Source organism: Plectropomus leopardus, chromosome 5, assembly GCF_008729295.1.
Source record: "Plectropomus leopardus isolate mb chromosome 5, YSFRI_Pleo_2.0, whole genome shotgun sequence".
NCBI lineage: Eukaryota > Metazoa > Chordata > Actinopteri > Perciformes > Serranidae > Plectropomus > Plectropomus leopardus.
Genome location: NC_056467.1, coordinates 36,106,608 through 36,127,288, shown reverse-complemented (window position 1 = coordinate 36,127,288; position 20,681 = coordinate 36,106,608). Strand labels below are relative to the sequence as shown.

The 20,681-nt window shown below is 38.0% G+C and overlaps 1 protein-coding gene across 1 annotated transcript in view; it reads left to right on the top strand.

Annotated features, from left to right (window-relative positions):
- The window catches only part of LOC121942766 (peroxisomal sarcosine oxidase-like), a 68,798-nt gene that overhangs the window by 41,251 nt on the left and 6,866 nt on the right, over positions 1–20,681 (top strand). Inside the window, exons 4-7 of the mRNA XM_042486015.1 lie at positions 3,448–3,630; positions 8,929–9,081; positions 11,696–11,845; positions 16,957–17,032. Coding sequence (XP_042341949.1) covers positions 3,448–3,630; positions 8,929–9,081; positions 11,696–11,845; positions 16,957–17,032 — 562 coding nt within the window. The remainder of the gene's footprint in view (positions 1–3,447; positions 3,631–8,928; positions 9,082–11,695; positions 11,846–16,956; positions 17,033–20,681) is intronic.

Genomic DNA, 20,681 nt, shown 5'->3' with positions numbered 1-20,681 from the left:
TAAGTAAATAATTCAATAAAAGATTAATTGACCTTGATGTCTGTTCCAGGGTTCATGGCAGACAGCTGTGTCTTCATTAAAGAAACCTGCTCCAGCCAAAATTACAAATACCAAAGAACTAGTGAGAATTGGGCTAAAAAATACCAAGATGTGGATAATTGAACATATTTTATGCTCATTGTTTTAATCTAATAATAGCTCACAGCAGGAATGTCTTTCAGCAGTAAATTCACATTAGTGGACTCTGTGTGCACTGAGAGAAGGTAGTGGAGGAGAACAGACTCATCCATGGCTGCCAGGTCAAGCACAAAACACTGCTTTGTTATTTCAGTGATGTGCCATTTTCAATTGACCCGACAGATTGTTCAGCTGCCTTTTTTCTTTTTTTCTGGGGGGGCAGCGGTCAATTGTGAAAAAAAGCTTTTAAGAGAGGTAAATTATTATTTCGTGCATTTATGTGCAATGGCTATTTAAAAGCCTCTTGTCCTTAGTATTATCTCAGAGTGGCACATTTCTTTATATCTTCTTTTTCTCTCAGTTCCAACACAAACTAAGGGCAGCTCAGGTCTGTTTAGGGCCCTAAACAGTCTCATGACCACACTCAGACACTCTTGATCAAGTCACTGGCTGGCTGAAACCTGCATTGAATTGTGATACAAATGCCAAGTTTACTTTTGAATAGCTTCAGAGGGAAAATTGATAAAACAGATTAAACAGATACACATCAGTAGGGCTGTATCTGACTCAGAATAATGCCAGGCAAATCAAAGTCTGCAGTTCAGTACAAACATTCGACTACTCAGGTTTTTTTCTTTTCCATATAGAGTTTTAACGTTTGAATGGGGCTCAGCAGGACGTTCAGTCAGTATGTTTTCATGCACAGTTTAGTGGAGCTATGGTTATAGCTCAATTAGATCGTTTAATTGGACTACTGTCCTTGTCCTAGTATACAGGCACCAGGAAAGAATCCATTTATTGACAGAAGTATGTCCCACTCTGCCCAACAGGTGGAGATATGTCCTCTTTCAGCTACTTGTTATTTAAACCTATACTATTTATAGAGTCTATGATATAGACCCAATTACAATCACAACTGTTTATTTATAATAACTTCAGGGCAGAAAACCGCTGCGTCACATACATTTATCAAATGAGGCTGAGCAAACTCTGCCTTCATTGATTAAAATAAAGTATTTTCCCCACTTTACATTGCAAGACAGCAGACTGACAGGGATTTGAAGTAGTTATATCAAAAACACCAGATTCCACTGAAGAAAACTGTCATTTTACTCCACTGAACGGCAGAGCTGCTGCTCTACCGCTGCCGCCATCAGCTGTTGTGGAAGCTAAAGAGGGGATAACATTCATATACACATATAGTACACTTAAAATGAGGCATTTTTAGGTGGCTAAAATATGTTGCTGTATTTACAACAGGTTGTGGGACGATGCTTTATTTATCAGAGAAGAGGGTTGGCTGGTGTGAGACTTTTTTATTTAAATCAAATATGAAATACTACCTTTTCAACTTGTATGTCCCTCATCTCATCACATTATCGAGGTAATTTTGAGAAATTCAATTTAGTACAGCTTAGTACAAAAAAGACTAACAGTTTTACTTGTATGTTAAAAGTCCAGTATTAGACACAACAATTTTAATTAGAATTTTTCTAACATTATCCAAACATACTGAGTGTGACAGCGGCATTCATGTATCATAGTAAATAAGCTTAACAGCACTAACCACAGATCGCAAATGTGCAACTTTTTTTTTTGCCTACATTAGTTATCAAACAAAAGCCGGAGACTGTATTTTATTAGGTTGCTTTGGGCTATATATTTACCACTTCTAAGCACAAGAGAGACGATGAAGATATCTCAGAGCCTTATGGTAAAGAGTCTCACTTCCTCTTTGCCGCTGCAGCGTGTCTGCAACTGCTTGTACCAAAGAGTAGCATGAAAGTTAAGAGCACTCACTCCGCCACAAAATCTGGGGACCAAATCATCCTCAAGCATACAAGGTTCTTTGGGATATTGAGTTCACAATAATGAGACAGACAAGGTCACAGGGGACCTTGACCAAAATTTAATCAGATCATCCTTGAGTCCAAGTAGATGTTTATGCTAAATTTAAAGAAACCCTTTTAAGGCATTATTGAAATATCATGTTAACAAGAATGTGCCAGACAGACAGACCACCCGAAAACATAATACCTCCTGCCTTGGTTTCTGCCAGCAGGGAGGCATAATAAAATACCCACTGATACTTCTACACAGTGTTGCGTAAAATGTCAATTAAAGGAACATCTATAAACTTAAAAAAAACCTTAAAATTTTTATCACTATTGGATTTCATGATTCTTTTTTTTTTCATTTGGGCTATCATCTCTCTGTTAGTGATCATTTAATTTGCTTCTGAAGTTCTTTGTCAAATCTGTCTCAACATGAGAGCTATACATGAATCATTGATCATCATGATACAGATGTGTTTAAGGCTGTTTCTACATTGATTTATGGCCCACTGTGGGAGTGGAAATAAGGTCTGTGCATGTGCGCTCATCCCCACAATGATTGAGTACCTTATGTACATGCAGCTTTACTAATCTGAGAAAAATAATTCATATGCATTTTTCTGTCATTGTAATTATACACACTTTTAGACATGAATATGAGTTTTATGCATCTGGCTCGAAGTACCTGAAAATTAAGTTTAGAATTTTCTTCTTTTAGCTGATTTACCATATTGATATATGCCAACCACCTGTCTACCAAACACCTTTCAAATATTTCCCTCTGCTAGTGTCTTTCTTTGTTAAGGTAAGATATCCTCAGACGTGGATTACCATCTGTGGGACATAAGCTGACTGACGTTACTGTCTTTTTCCAGCTAATTCTTACAGCTGCCCAACTTTCTTCTGAGAGAACTTGGTGTGGAGTTGTTTTCTCTCATCTTCTCTCTTCACTTGCTCTTTCTCTCTTTTCTCATTTGGAAACCTAATTTCTTCTTCTACAAACGCAGAGAGCTTCATCAGGACCAGGATGGCAGTGTGGGCTTGGACGTATACTTTGGGCAAAAATATAGCAGAGGTAGACTGAACCATTAGGGTTGCAAAAAAGGTGGGTCATTGACCCTTCAATAAGCCCAGTCCCTTTGTAATGGTCCACACTGTCAAATTGCACTCCCTGAAGAAATATTATCATCTTTTTTTGGTACTATTATCTAAAAGTACAAATTGTTTTACAATTTCAGCAGCAGGGTATTTTGATTTTATTTGTTTTCTTCGTTTTGGAATTGCATTCTTTAAGTGATAAGGCAAATTAAGATGCTTTTAGCAGCCATTACTCATCAATCTATATTTTATATTTAACAGCCCCTAATAACAGGTTAACAAATGATTGCAATGGAGGTTTTTCATTAACACATGACCTGATCTTCTTGTTTCCCAGGGGCAGTTCCAGAAGTTGGGTGGGGTCATAAGAGACAAAGAGAAGGTAATGGACATAAAGCCTGGCCCTGTTGTGACAGTCTCAACATCTGACGGCGTTTATCGAGCCAAGCGTGTGGTGATAACTGCTGGACCATGGGCTAATAGACTGTTGGCCCACACCGGCTTACAGTTGCCACTTGAGGTACTTCAATTTCACGTTAATATAGCTGCCTACATATATGTATTGTACTCAAGTATGAATTTCAGTATAGTATTTGCATTCTAGAGTTTAACATACATGTACATGATACCAAAAGCCAGCTTTTAATTTCTTAAGCATGGACCATAATGTGTGATCATTTTACTTAATATCAAACCTGCGGGACACAAGAAGGTGACTACATCTCTAGAGTACAATGTGAGCTTTGTGAAGAGATTGAATTTGTGAGCACTCAGACTTTTTTCCAAGGGGAGACCAGAATGGGTCACTCACTATAAATCTTGGGTTGACACACCAAAACCAAAAGCCAGAACTGAATTTCAGGAATTTCATTATGCTGTTAAAGAATAAAGGCCAGTTGAAAAGTATCAATATAGAAAGTTATGGAATCGCATACCGATATAATGTAGTTTCTTTAACAGTTTACATTGAAACACTCTTGTTTTAATGTGTTATGTATCTATACATGTTAGGTGCTTAATTGGTCTTTAAAGAAAAGTTATTTTAAGATGGGGGGGTTGATGTGCTAGTTCTCTTTGAACTGCTAGGTGCCCTAGTAAAGAGAATGGCCATTTTCATCACCTGAAACTTCTCCTGGTTGAAATTCCTTCAGTGTCCATTGTTCTGGAGGTTTTCACCATGAGCCAAATTATCCACAAAGATCTCTTCCTCTCCAAAACAAATAGACCCAGTGGTTTAAATCAGTAAAAAAACTGAATAAAGACATTTAATTTTCAAAATGTTGTGTTTCAACAAACACAACAACAAACATGTTATCTAGTTTCATAGGATATCACTACCTAGTTTAAAAAATTGGCTCTACAGCCTCTTAAAGAAAGTCATGTTAGGGGGACTGACAATTATATCACATTGTTTTCCACAATGTATCATACATTGTTGACTAAAAACTAAAAAATACCATACTTTACTAACTGGCATGGTAATGATGCAGAATGTTTAAAATGGAGCAAAACTTTTGACATTTGGTCAGTTCCATTTTCATGCTCTATACCTAAGCTTGTAGACAGGGTGGCCAAGATGCATAAAGCCCTTTATGCATGAAGACAGAAATATACAAAAAGTGCTACACAATCAGTGAAACTGGCTATAATCCCTAAATGGATATTACTCAGATAATCATATTGTCTTTAAGACTTGGGCGATATGTAATATTTTATACATTCATACCTTTCAGTTGACTTGACTTTGACTTGACTTTTCTGAAATTTAATTGGGCACCAACTCCCCCTGATGGCAAGTGCGCTTCTTACTGACAGACATTAGACAGAAGCCCACAAAAGAAGACAAAGGAAGTAAAGTAATATTCTCACACATTTTCCTTATTAAACAGAGAAATACAAATGTATTTGTATTTCTCTGTTTAACACTGCTAACCACAACGCCACCGTGCCGCCCCGAGTTGTATTCAACTGAGTCCGACTGTAACTTATTAAACAGAGAAATACAAATGTATTTGTATTTCTTATTAAACAGAGAAATACAAATGTATTTGTATTTCTGGTCCCTGGTTCGAAACCTGGTTGGAATGGGGTTCGGTCCATGGGCAGGGGCCCTTCTGTGCGGAGTTTGCATGTTCTCCTCGTGTCCTCCCACAGGTTTCCTCCCACAGTCCAAAAAACATGCAGCTCAGGTTGATTGGTGACTCCAAATTGCCCGTAGGTGTGAATGCCTCCCCTTTAAATGCTCACCCGAAGATGCCATAGACACATAAGCATTTTTCCTCCATATTTAAACAGCTCAGAGGCCTTAGTCAGCACAGCGGTGTTTTCCATCTTGCAATATGCCACACAGGCTGAAAAGAGAAGGTGATGGGAAAACAAGCAGACAGCTGTTAGAGTGGAGAATTGCAGTTGATATTGCAATTGCATTATTCAGGTTAGCAGCAGGCTGGGGGGCCTGGGGAATGCCATGCCTGAGTGAGCTGGTAGAAAAGCACAGGCTCGGAGCTCATTGGCTCGCTGGAGCACTTCTGTCTGAATTTTTATGGTCTCTGGGAATGAGTGCAAGGCCGGTTAGTTCATTACACTGAAAGCTCCTGAACAATGTGTCCTTATTATTGCCACCTTCAGATGGACGTCATTTGTACAATCATGTGTACATTTCATTAAATCTCAATTCTCACTTCACCAGAGCAGAGCTACTTTTGTAATTGCACTTCTATTAGATAGAAACACAGTAATAAGGAGGATGGAGTAGGTGTGATGGAGGTTTGTAGTGAAGGTTTAACCAGCATGAGGCTTTATTGCTGCTGATTTTGTGCAAGTGTGTGTTCATTCAGGTGTGGGGCCTCTTGCAGAGAACAAGTGTAATTTTACAAAAAATATAAAATATCTGACAATATATCCATCATATCTGAGGTTATGCATATCCAACAACTTCAGAGAACAAGATTGCCATGACAATTTGTATGAACACTCGAATGCCTTCGAGGTAATTTCCTCGGGACTATCAGGACCCCTTGATCTCCCCTCTAGTGCTACCATCAGGCCAAAAATGCCATCTAAACAACACTCTTGCCAACATCTGGGAAATCTGCAGTCATATTTCCATCATATTAGATGTGGATATTTATGGTCCCTAATGTTTTTTGGTGTCCTTGTGACCTTTCCTCTTGCACCATCTGTTTGAACACACTGTTCTGAAAAGTAAATACACAGACTGAGCACAGCACATTAATACTGCTCAGAGGATGAACTCTTTGTAAATTCGACCCCCTTAGGAGCCTTTTTCTTGCAACACAATCAGGTCATAGAGTCAAGTGCATGGACGGGGTGTCTCCAATCAAACAGGATCACCAACAGTGTTTAAATAGAAGATCAAGTGTTCACATGAGTGCTTTTACATACGCAGGTTGGCCCAGCAGGTTGTTTTACTTCCATCTGGGTAGAAGCTTGTAATGCAGTTTTGCCTGTTACTTGATTTTGTATACATGCCTCCCTAAATATTTTATGAAAAAGCATATTTGCACTTTGGTTCTAATTCAAATTCTTCAGTACTTTGCATTTGCACATTGTTGTCCAGCAGATTCAATAAAACTTCATATTGCATCATCGCTGTGGTACAGTGTTAGTGGATTAAGACGCAAAAATAATTTGGTTATTGTTAGGTAATATTAAAGGTAATATTTTGGCTTAAAACATCTGGTTTTGGCACAATCCCCACTGGAAGTGTAGCAAAATCTTTGCAATGACTGGCTAAATCCCAACCGAGTTTGTTGTTTGTTGGTCTCAACCAGTGGTTTGCAGCATGATAGGTTATCTCAATTAAGTGACATCATCCACCATCTCCTCCACTTCCTGATAACAGTCAGCTCATATACTACGTCACTTTAGAAAGACTGATATGATACATTTCACGATTCACAATTCAAAAGAGGACTTTTAAATCTGACTGAGAAGCTGAGAACACTATCATCAGACAGCCTGTCACTCAAAGCAGCCTGCCCCTAATTATGTGTAAATCTAAGTCTTAATAAAATGTAAACGAATGAGTTATAAAAATCTTCACTCCTATACAGTTGTCATGAATGTTGCATTAAGCTATGAAGAATACCAAAATAGTCTACAGGGATGTAGATTGACTCAGTTTTGGAGTCAGCCTCAAGTGGCCATTAGAGGAAATGCAGTTGTTGGCACTCCCAATTTGGCTTCATTTTTTTTAACCTTTGAGGTTTGCCACTTGGGGAAAACACACAAAGACAGGAAGTAAAAGCAGACATGACAACCAGAGGAGTGACCCTACAATTTAAACAGGAAACAGACTAAACATGAATTAATACATGAACCAAGAAAAAACACAAACAGAGAACCTAAAAAACAAAGTCCACAAGATGACAGACAAAGCAAAACTATCTGTCAGAGGCTGCAGTGGAAATGAGTTCTTAAATTAAAGTGAAGATACTGCTGTGGTACTGGAATTAGCTAGGCCTGGGAGAGCTTTTTTTAATGTTTGCATGAGTGTTTTGTATTGTTATGGGTTTGCTTGTATTGTATTCTCTGTTTTTGTACGTTCTGTTTGTTTGTTATAAGGACCCCCTGGAAAACTAGATGATACATCTCAAGGGATTATCCTTCCAATACATTTCTGGTATTTCTCTGGTATCATATGAAACTAGAGGACCTAAAGTTTCCATTGGCACCATCTAGCTTGAAGGGAAAGGAGGTAAATAATACTTCAAAGTTAGGCTCAGAGGAATAACTGATATGGTCATTTTTAAAGTCGGCCCTTAACCTCTCACCTTCAAATATCTGAATGAAAATAGATTCCGTTGAGTACCCAGGATTCTCCCATTTATAGACATGCCCACTTTATGCTAGTCCTATGCAGTTTTTTACAGAAGACATGTAGTTTTTCTTATACAATACAAATATGTTATTTTTGCCAATTATATTTGAATATTGCTGCACACTGGGATCCATAATCAGTATTAAACTGCATAAATTGGGAATGACTTGAAGGCTGAGACTCTTGCAGATTCAATGAGCCCAAATGTATTCATGTATAATAATGTTAGTACCCAGAGTAGCCAGATCACTTACTGACACTTGACATCACTGTATAAAATGACCTACTGTGACCGCTAGGATAGTCACAGTCTCATATGAAACTTTACAAACACAAGAACTCATTCATCTAGATGATGGATGACTTTCATCGGTATAGTGACCAAATTGGGTCTTACTGCGGTTTCCAATGGAACAGGAATGCTTGCCATCCAGTCACTAAAAATTTTTTTATTATACATATCATTCATTTATTTAAAAAAAAATAGTTTGTTGTTGTTTTTTCCTATTTTAATCAGTTCTCAAGTAATCAAAAATGCTTAAATTTTGTGCAAAATCTGAGTAACAAATAATATCAACAAAAAAATTGCTGAATCAACTTAAGAGAAATAACTTGGCACAAGCATGGCAATCATATTCTTTCATCATAAAGCCCCTAAACACTCTTAAATCTCAAAGTATAGAAAGGCATCTAACCAAAGCACAATGTTAATAACATATGACCATGGCAAAAGTTATATCAATTTTCTAGTCATAAATATGTAAACAGTTTTGGTAGACACTGTCAAACAACAACAACCCACAAATGTTGTTATGTTGTTGGAGCGCCACCATCCCTCTGAATTTCAATCAAGGAGCTTTGTACATCAAAACTACAGCACTGTATACACAGTGGTCAATCATTTGGTCCTCAGCGGCAGACAGATCTCTGGAGCCTTGGCTGCGACTAATAATTTCCCTGGTTTAATGACTACAGGTGGTGAAGATCAATGTGTGCTACTGGAAAGAGAAGGTTCCCGGAACATACAACGTGAAGCAACGCTTTCCCTGCTTCCTGCTGACTGAGGGCAAGGAGGCCAACGAGCACATCTATGGCCTCCCCTCCAATGAGTACCCAGGCTTGGTGAAGGTATTCAACAGTACTGAATTCTCAAGTGTGACTTAGAGGAGAAACTCTACATTCTGTCAGGCCCCTTAAATATTCATGGTAATGGTATAAAGTGGACTTTAATAATGAGAATTTATTTTTAATGCATTTTTATCTATCTGCTTTTCTAGTTGATCATTTAACTTCATTTTTCAAATCCAGTGCTGGGAGCACTGGAGCAAACACAGCTCTTTATCAAATTAAGATACATGCCTACACTAATGCACTAACTGCATGTGGTGTCTTTTCAACATAAAAGCATTTGGCTAACAAACTTACAGTGACATATTTCAAAAGTAGGAATATATTTTACATAATTATCAAAGTGGCCTTATGTAGCTTTTGACTTCAAAATAAAAACAATACAAAAACAAGTTTAGTTTTTAAGGAGCCTAGCTCCTGTTTGCCAGATATTGCTATGTAACTTCAATTTTGAGTCAGTTTATAACTTTAAAGTCTTCTTGTTCTGTGACAAGTGTTGGAAAAACTAATCATCTTTTATATAAAGGTTCAGTCTGCAATCCTGGGAAAGGATAGTTAAGTAAGTATTTCACAGATATAAAGAATGCCCTCACATAAAACTAGGCTGTCTCTGCAGCATAGAGACGCAAATATGTTTGGAACAAGACCAGAGAAAAAGGGCACTTTGCTCAAGAGGTAGAAAACATACAACTAACAGAATGCTACGTGCCTTATCAGACTGTCCCACTGGTAGGTGACATAATGTGGAATGGTCCGTGTGAAACAATGGCCACCGGCTATTACAGCTCATTACAACAAAGAAAACAAACACTGGGCTTCATCCAGCAGCATTCTCTTGAATTTCTCTTGTGTTTTCTCTACATTTCTGGTAAAAATATAAGTCAACTTCAGGTACACCAAATGCTCTTCACCATTCCAATCTGTTCTGACCAGGTGTGCTCAGTGATGAATTCCACTGATCATAAGTAACCTGTTACCACAGGTAACACCCCCTAAATACCATATAAGGGCAGGTTTTGTGTCAGTATCTGCCTTTGAGATGAGTAACTCATGTTCATGCATTAACTGAATTTTCCTAGGCCATGAAAATATTATACTGAAGTCCTTAATTCAGATGGTGTCTGCCTTTATAGATTGTTTCTGGTTGATCAGAATAAAAAAAGTCGGCAGCAAAATTTTTACGGAGGTGAATACTTTTTATAGATGGTATTTAGTATACAGTATATTTCAGTTAGTGATATTTTTTGTTTCTGTGTTTTTCCTTGATTTAAAATTAACATTAATAAACATGTACAGATTGCTTGTTCACTCTTAGACACAGTAACCAGAGCTACTATATGACCATCTAACATAGTTTGGAAAAGAAATCCCCCAATGAAGCAGAGAGGAACATTTTATTTACTCTGTTGGCTTTTGTTGTTATTTTCACTTCAGGGACCTGACAGAAAGTTTTCTAAATCAGAATATCCTGTAGAGAAAAAAAGCTCCAGCTCTTTTAATTCGTCAGCCTCCTCGCTGTGCCTCTCGTCTCTGGTGACACTGTATGTGTCAGACCTGGCTGACAGGAGTGGCACGCAAAAGCAGCTTTGGGAGTTTGGAGTGTGTGTATGACAGCCTCTTTAAAATAACCCCAGTCAGCACTGCACTAACTAGTAGTGTTGAAATGAATCGTTTCTAAGATGCATTGCGATGGGGATATGGACGATTCTGCATCAATGCAATGACAGCACATTAATGATTAATTAAACTTTTCTGACTGCATGTGCCACTGGGCAACTTTCATTGGAATGAAGATGATGATCCATGAAGAGGACTAACTTTGTATATGTGTATAGATATATATATATATATATGCCAGTTCAGTTGTTTACATTTGAATCATAGCTATCAATATGATTCTAAATTAAATGTAAAAAAATAGAAAATAAAACGGACATATGTTCACAATCTACTTTTGCAGTTCATTTTGCAGTATATAAATAACTCTACTACTATGGTAGTATTTCAGAGCATTCCAAACCACTCCCTGTTTGTACTATGCACCATGGTAAAGATACAGCAAGAAGCTGTGCTTTCCACCCCAAGCATAGCAACCACAAGATGTTCTTCTTTGCTTTCTGTCACACATACATTCAGGGGTTAATGATGCTCTTATTTAAAGTGCTACTCACAGTATATCAGCTTTAAAATTGTCAATACAAGAAGGATTATGGATTTGTGGAATGACTCATGGCAGTTCAAGAATCTGTTGTGTTGCTTCCCTGCACCATGACATGATAATCCTGGACGGGGGCTGCTGAGTGAAGAGCTCACTATACACCTGCTCCTTTGAACAGGGGTGGCTTTGCAGCCAACATGCTTAAGTAGGTCCAGTCCGTGTCTGTTTGGAGTTATTGTCACTGAAAAAATGCTGATGGTGGCAGAATATCAAGGCAGAAATGAGACAAAGACACAACATAACTAAAGGAGAATTAATTCTAGTAGTTTGTTCAAAACACCATCCAACAGTTTCTGCATGCATGCAGAAACTGTTGGATGGTGTACTGCCGCTGCTATTAATTTATACAGATTGCCATGCTTTTACTGTTTTATGATGATGTAATTCTGTGTGCAGATATGCTACCATATGGGCAGTGAGACAGACCCAGACCAGAGAGACAAGCAGACAGACAGGTCTGATATTGTCATCCTCAAGCGCTGCATCACCCGCTGTTTACCTGGCCTGGTCCCTGAACCTGCGGTGGTGGAGAGCTGCATGTACACGGTCAGTATCAGCGCATCTCATCACAGGGCTCATACATGTTTGCCTCCTGTCAAAGTGTTTACATCTGGGGCTTATCTGTATATATCCAGAAAAATTCAACAATTATTTGAACGATACATTTGTTCAAAAGGAATGAGCTAATGATGAAACTTCCAATGCCCCTGCCTTTTTTCATTAAAGACATTCCAGTAGTATTTCTATAATATAGGAATCAGGGATCACATACAAATAAGAATACATAAAAGCCACTTTCAAGTTACTTCTTAAATTGTTGAAAATATATATATTTAAGTAATACATTTTTAACATCAGTGATGTTAACAGAAGTATTTTTAAAAGCTTTAGTATGAAAGTATAAAAAACACAGTTCAAGGTACCATGCTTTAAATGACTTTACATTTGCCCGTTTTTATGTAGCGAATGCATTGAAATTTTATGTTATGCTGTGGTTATTGCTGTAGGGTAAGGTCATAAATAATGAATGCCGCTCAGTGCTTAATTTGTAAAGTAGGAGTTCCCCAAACAAAGAGAGGGGGGTGTTCCAAAAACTCAGACAGGGGGAATCACTGAAAAATCCACAGTGTATGCTACATATTAGACTGCATGAGTGCTAGCTGTTACAACAAGACAAACCTAAACAACAGTGTTTTTACAAACACAGCAATATGTATTCATCAGAGTATTCTTTTCACTTAAAATCAGTAGGATGAGATGCACGGAAACAGCTGTTAACCGTTTGTAGCATATGCCGCAAGAACAAGCAGGCTAAAGGACAGATGTCTATGTGTAGCTGTGTACCTGTTTCAGCACTACAGACAGGGCCACACCAACTCTCCACCTTTAATTTAGCTGCATTTCACCATCTAACAGCAAAAACACCCTCTGGCTTGCGGGGCTTTCAGTAATCATACACCAAAAATAAGTAGCCAACGAAAAACATTAAATCACATAACAGCATACATTGCATTAATTTTATTATCGCCACCCTCCAAATCAATGATCTGCGGAAACCTATTGCTGCCACTCTAGAATAAAAAAATACAGATCAGTTTCAGATGAAAAGTCACATACAGTATAAATGATCACGTTATAACGTGATCATTTATACTGTATGTGACTTACTGTATGTCAGGAGGAATAGACAGTGTAAATGGTATTTTGATGATTATATTGACTCTGCACCACGTTTTACTGCAGTTTAAAAGTCTCTCCCAGTCACAGAGATGAGGAAATACAAAGAAGTCTGTTTTGCTCCAACTTCCCTGCTTCACACAGCAAGGAGGACCAGGAGCTCCTACACCTGTGCGTGTGTAGGAGCCATTTAGCATATTTATTTTGTATTATTATATAGATTAGTTTGATGAATAAAGAGTATCTTGACCACTAGGTGGTAGTAATACTGTAGTCTATGAAAGGTTCCATAGTTTTTGATGTACAATAGCGTGACTTCAGCCTCGCCGAGCTGCAGCGTGTTTCATGCATGGATGTATGGTTTTATGCTTTTGGTCTTCACACATACAGCGTGGTTGCAATGTCGCTGCTGCGTCACTGCCCACAGATATTAGTGCTGTATTTTCATATTTATAAGCACAAATTCCTCTCATTTATGAAGTCGTACAAGCTCCTGCACAGGGTCCTGTAAATGTTTCAAAATCAAATGCCTTGTATCAGCAACTGATGGGATTCTGTCCACAGAGGGCTGTCAGAGGGCTTTTGTTTTGAAAGGGAGGAGTAAAACAGAGGTCTTTGTATTTCCTCATCTCCATGACAGAGAGAGACCTTTAAACTGCAGTAAATGTGGTGTCGAGTCAATATAATCATCAAAACACCATCTTCACTGTCTTTTCCTGCTGACATAATGTATAAATTATCACGTTATAACGTGAAACTTTTCACGTTATAACGTGAAACTGATCCATATTTTTTATTCTAGAGTGGCAGCAATATGCTTTCGTAATAATCAGCACAGACGCAGCAGAGAATAACAATAAAAATTCCTTTCTACCTTCATGCTTATTTGTCCAAAACAACCCATAAAACATCCACAGAGCCCTGCTTGTGTCTTTACTCCTTGTGTCCCGGGCAATTCTATGTCATTTTGCAATATATGACCTCACCAAGGTCTCCACACTGTTGATCCGGCAAATTACTTTGGCCTGCTTAGGGTCTGACTACTTGAGGAAATTCAACACGTTATTGTCTTTTTGCCATTTTACCAGTTTCCTCCTCCCAGATGAGAGCAGGCTATCTTAATTCAGACTGCAGTTTCAAATCATATCAGTTCATGTGACATGCACGCTGCATGACCCAAGAAGTCTCTGTCTTTCTGTCTCTTTTAAAATTAATTTAAAATGCATCTAAGATAGGCAAACAAGGGATTTTTGCATGACATCAATGGGAAATAAAGACTAACAAGCCAGCTAACATTAAATATTGGACAAAAATGTATTTTCAAAGTGACACAGGAGGTGCCAGATCCAATTTAATAGGTTCCTGTCTCAACATGGGAGGTGCTGGAATCTGTCCTGTCAATGCAAAGTGACGCTCACTTTGCCTCATCAGAAAATAAATGATCTTCGCCCATTTGTTGAAAATAATTGATCTGGATCAAAATGATCCGGATTTGGGAATCCAGTGTTTTGCTATCCAGGATCCGTTTTACTTTTGTACCAGTTTTTCAAAGCAAAACTGTATCGGACCCTGATCCAGACGCAAACTTTTCAAGATGACCAAATTTGGATTACCAGTGCTCTAATTGGGACTTCATTCTATAAAGTAAGCTACTGCCTGTGTAAAGAGCAGAAAGAATAGCCAGCATGGAGTTAAGTGTTTTATGTGAAGAGACAGATAACAGCATGGGGGATGCAATTGTTAGAAACTGCTATATAAAGTTATAAAGCTATATAAAATTGTAAAGTTATAAATAAAAGATAAAATTAAAGTAATGATTGTATCGCAAAGATTTTCATTTCAATTAATGCCTGTTAAGTGACTACCTGTCACTGAATAGGTAAAAATGGTAACTGAGCTTATAGGCCTCTGCTTGAAACCCTTGCAGTATTAGGAACTAGATGTCTGATGTCTTGTTACATAGTACATCAAAATTACTACATCAGTAGTTCTGAAGGGAAAAAAAGACCCAACTGAGAGGTTTGACATTATTGGTAAAAACGTTATTACACATCAGTCAGAGCTTTTCATTTTATAACTGGTCAAGTTATGACTTTTTGTTGTTTTTATTACACTTTCAATCAGGTCAAGAGAATATTTTATTACATTTTCAGGCAGTAATTAAATTTTTGGGTGCTACAAGCTTGGCATCAGGTCCCTGCACTACAGTTTAAAGCAAATAAAATTAAAGACTTTCAAAGAAATTTTAATGCCACTTGGAATAAGATTTTTACAGTAACCAGTAACCAGTTTTACAGAAACCAAAACTGTCCTGGTTTCAGCCAGTAAATGGCCCATTTTCATTGAATTTGCACTTCCCCTCGTCAGCCAGTGACAGTTAACAAGAAGACAGTGGATCCTCTCATCCGAGTGTCCTGGCCAAAAACAAAATACGACGAAGAAATAAGCCCATTGTACCACAGTAATAATCATCATTACTGCATCAAAGAGGCTTTGATGCAGTTCATTTGATTAAATGATTTTCAGTTTCACTCCTAAATACAACATATGAAAAAAACAAAACAAAAAAAAAAATCCCACATACCATGTCTTAGCATTTTTAAGACTTTTCCAGGATTTAAGACTTTTAAATGCTATTTGAGGACTCTTGTTTTAGATTAGTGACTACAGTGCCTTTTAAGACTTTTAATGGATCCGCAGGAACATTGCATACGCAAAAGAGATTATTTGTGGCTAGGTTTGTCTCAAATAAAATACCAATTTTACACATTTGGCTCTTTATTATTTGCAAAGGCTGTAAACTTTCCATGTCAGGCTGTTTTCCATACAAATCTAGAAATACCAAAGTTATTGAAAGACAAAAAAAAACTAAATATGCTGTGGACATTTATTGTCCTCTAAGGAGAATTTTGTCAACCCCCTCCGTTACCTGTTATGCAAAACTAACATGTAATAGGCAGATTGTCATGACATTTGACATATGTCTAAGAAACCCCTTTGAATCCACAATGTTTTCCACCATTACTGGAATAATAGCTAAATAAGCAGTATGTAGTATATGGTTTTATTTTAATGGCCATTACAGTCTCTCGGAGCCATTTTAGACTTTAGATTGTATTGTTGAGGCAGCCAGTAACAGGTCTGCATCATCAACAACAGAGTAGGCAGTTCGGGCAGTTAAATTGTTAATATAGTGTGTATAGGGCTGTCTGTATTTAATTTATTGCTAAAAGGTCCTCTCTCTCGCCCAGTGCCATACGCAGGTGTTAAATTCTCTGTGTGTGTGTGTGTGTGTGTGTGTGTGTGTGTGTGTGTGTTACAGGGTTGGGGGGTGTGCAGCTGCTCTGCCCTCCAGCAACACAGCACGCTGCTTGTACCACGATCACATACTGAAGCTGTAGGAAAACATAATTTCTGTGACCTTGTCCAATGCCCCTGAAAATCTGGACAGTCACACTCAATTCTCACTTAACAGCCAGTGTTTTGTTCCATTATCAGCCATTCATGCAGTAGGACTGAGAGTTAAATAAGATGTGTCTCTGTGGTTATGGTAAAATGTTGACTTGTGTCAAATGTCATTGTGTATTCTACAATGGACTCTTTCATCCATTCAAACACATTTTCCACAAAGACTTTGACAGAAATGGAGAGAAAGTCTGTCAAAAGGTTCTCAGGACAATCTGCAAATGCTCAGTTCACTATTCATGTCTCAATATTTTGGACTGAAGAGGCAGGAGACGAAAGGCTACAGTTCTCTTGACTAAATGTGTGCAAGCTGCTTTGCTTATATCTGACAAAAATCAGAATCTGAGACCCCAGCTCAGCTCTGTAGTAACTCCAACAGTTCATACTCACCAGGTTTGCAATCATGGTCCAAAACTGACAGTTTGATCAGAGTCAATCAGTGTCTCCAATAATCTGAACCCTCTCGGTTTTATTTTTGGACTTTGCTGGCTCCTCATGTTGTCTTGTTTTTGCAGCTAACGCCTGACCGTCATTTTGTGCTGGACTGCCACCCCACCTACAGCAACATTGTGGTTGGAGCAGGATTTTCAGGTACATCACAATGCAACACAAATATCTACAACCAAATGAAAGAAATTCTCTGTAAAGGAACATCTATGATGAGGAATGTGTTAATGTTAGTATCCATTATCCCACCTTTTACATATAACACCACATTACTGCCGTTGATACACATTTCAGGTAAGTAGACATGTCAAGCGTCTCTTTGTCAGCATTGAATTTAAGGCTCCTATTAGCAGAAGCTGTAGCCTGGTAACAGCTGAACCCAGCAGCCTTACAGCTGTGAGAATTTATTTAGAACAACTATGAAGAGGCTGCATCAGAACTGTACAGTTATATAAACCAGATTGAGGGTCTACAGCCATGCTAAAAGCTCTGTGAGGCTGTCTTAGGCACAGTGGTGCTTTGCTCTAAATGCAATGCTCACTTTGCCAATGTTAACATGCTAGAGTCATGTTACCATGTAGTAAGTGAGCATGTTAACATTTGCTAATCAGCATGAAGTACAGCTGAGACAAATGACATTTTCTAGGAATTTGGTCATAATGTATATGGAGCCCTGGAACTGCCATGCCAGGACAAAAAAAGTCAGTATCAGGTAATATCATTGTCAAAGTTTCTTGTTATAACACTTCACTATATAACAAGAAGCTTTTTAGTTATAATAAGACACGCTTCTTGTCATGAAAAAATATATTTCAGGTTTTTACAAAATACTTTCATGCTTGCTCTAAAACAAGATCCTTTTTTTGTTTAAAAAAATATACCTATTCATCATGTTATAACCTGAAATGTTTCATGTATTAATGTCATGTGATATTATGAAACCTTTCTCGTTATTACAAGATCATGCCTTGTTATAACAATATATATATTTAACTTGTCAAGTGTTTCATTTTATAATGTGATCCCTTATCATGTAATAATATAAAGACAAGTTTGTTGTTGTTACATGAAAAAATAATATAGCAAGGTCTTGTAGAAATGTGAAAAACATATTTTTATAAAACAAAACTTTTCGTGTTATTAGCGGCCGATCACAACGAGATGCATCGCTATTCCCCATGGTACAGCACACCTGTCAGACGCTCCTCTCTTGTTGCTGCGTGATGCGTTTTTCTGGCGGTTTATGGGCACGCATAAAAGTTTAAATTTTAACTTTTCAGCTCAAGGCACTGAGTCACACCGCTCTTCAATGTCACTTTTGGCCATGCATATGCAGCCCTGGTCCATAGGCACTACCAGCTGTTTTTCCAGATGCGCTTCCAATGCATTTTTGGAGCAATCGTGCCTGGCACAATGTGTCTCGCTGATGGGGTTTTTTTGTTTGTTTTTATCTAGCCTGGCAGTTCTACTCTTCGTATACTGTACAAATCATCTGTCTCTGGAATTTATCCTCTGAGTACCATGAATGTTTTTATAGCAATCTATCCAAGTAGCTGTAAAGGTATTTCAGTCTGATGCATAGTGTTGGGCTCATCTGAGCGTCACAGAAATGAGAAAAACACAAGGATTTTTGTGTTCTGCTATTTATTTATTTATTTATTTATTTACTATTGACACATAAACTGTGTATCACATGCATTTATACTCTCGTAGAAGACACAACAACAACAAAGACGGCATCTGTGTTTTTGAGCCAGTGGAGTCAACTACAAATAATCGGTGTCGAAATGAAAATGTCATCAGCTCAACAAGTCAAAGAGCAGAAAGTAGTGTATCTGGCACCTTGTGTACCAGATGTGCACCGATGAGTGCCAGCACAAAAACAGCAGCAGCAGCAGCCAAATGAATCAGCATCACTTGTTCCCTCCTCACCCGGGAAGAGCACCAAGCCAAGTGGCCCAGTGCTCCACAGGAAAGTGTGTGATGAGCTGTGTGTTTGTGTGTGTGTGTGTGTGTGTGTGTGTGTGTGCACGCGCGTGCATGCGTGCGTGTGCGCGCGCGCGCGCTTGCCTGCCAAATCTTTCTTCAGCCTTGATTCTATTGTTGCTTGATACTAGTTTTGAAGGGAAAAAAAGGAACCATAATGATGACAAATCAGAAAGTGTGTACATGACATAATCTTGAAATAAACATCAACTCAACTCACTAATGGAGAACAGGTATTACATGAACCTCTGTCATTCTGTTTCACAGGGAAGACAAGACAGGCCTTTTGTTAACAAAGTGAAATTAGCTTAATGTTTCAGAATTCACTTCAACAACTGAGAGTTAGCCAGTTGCCAGTTGCAAGTTGATTTTTAGGTACTTCTGTCTAAATGGTTATATGAATGGTAAGAGAGGAGTCGCAGTGATCCAGGACTATGTTAACTGAAATTTCTGAGCCTTTGTAATGTCAAAAAATATAAACTGATAGTGCAGCTTGAAGAAAAGGTTTAATACATTTTCTTGTCTTTCCTGTTACAGTTATTTGCATTACTTACTTGTTTGGTGGATAATCATGTTCTTCAGTTTTGGTACTACAGTTTGCATGACTTTGAGGATTCTTTGAAAATCCTGGGCAAAGGTATAGCAAGTAGCATGGCAAGGAAATTTCCTGCAAATCCCCCTAAAAATTGTATGTGACAAAAAACGGATCTAACAATTAACTTAAAAAAGAGAGAGAGAGAGAATCATAAGAAATTATCAAATAACTAAGGTAAGGTAAGATAAGGTAGATTTATTGGTTTTTAACAAAGTTTAAAAAATGAAATTTCATTTATCCTTGATCATGCTACATCTTTGAGTTGATTAGAATCAGCAGCTACTATGAAGATTCCATCCGTTACCTGGTGATGTTGCTGCTGATGGCATCGTTCAATTCCTGCAGTGCATTTTTTGAACTTGCATCAGAGTTGCATCCTTAATGCTCTCAACAATGTCTGCCCATCCAGTACAACAGCTTGATCCGGGATGTTAGGGGTTAATCATGGCTCTGTGAAGATGTGCACAGAGCAGTCCCAGATCCCCCGCTGCTGAGTGAGCCAAAATCCCATCTCATCCACTTCACTCTGCACTCTGTCCGAGCCCCAAACAACTTCTCCCGATGCTGACAAGAGCTACTCAATCATAGAAAAGTATCAAGGAAATAGAAAAATATAGCAAAAACCTAGCAAGGATTTGTGGAGTTACCGGCTGCTGCATCTGCATGCGCTGCCGTCGCCATTGCAAAGCAAGGGGAAAATATCAAGAACTCTATATTTATGATTTAAAATGAGGCTACAGAAAGAAATACATTTATTATAATTATTTTTTTATTTTAGAACTTTTTCAAGTCATTTCCTGTTTTTGTTCCTTTTCTTTTCTTTTTTTGTTCTTGTCGCTAATCTCTCGTAATTTACTTGTAACTTTTTATTCATTGCTTGCAAAATTTTGGTCCTATCTTGTTAAGTTGCTCAATGCCTTCTTTCCATGTTTTTGGAGAAATCAAGCAAAGTTTCAAATGGTTAACAGGAAATAAAATGTTTGCATGGCTCCCGTGAATTAGCTTTGGACTACAATGTGAATCCAAGGACTGGGCATCGCCACTAATTTCTTAAATCGATTCAATTTGATTAACAAGGTCCCAATTTGGTTAGATTTTTTCCTTGCAAATTGCAAACAGTAAGTTGTCGACAACTCGAATGATCTTCACTTGTCACCGTCTTCACCCCAGCCTGTCAGTGCCGATGTTCCGTGTTTGTGTGTTTGGGTGAAT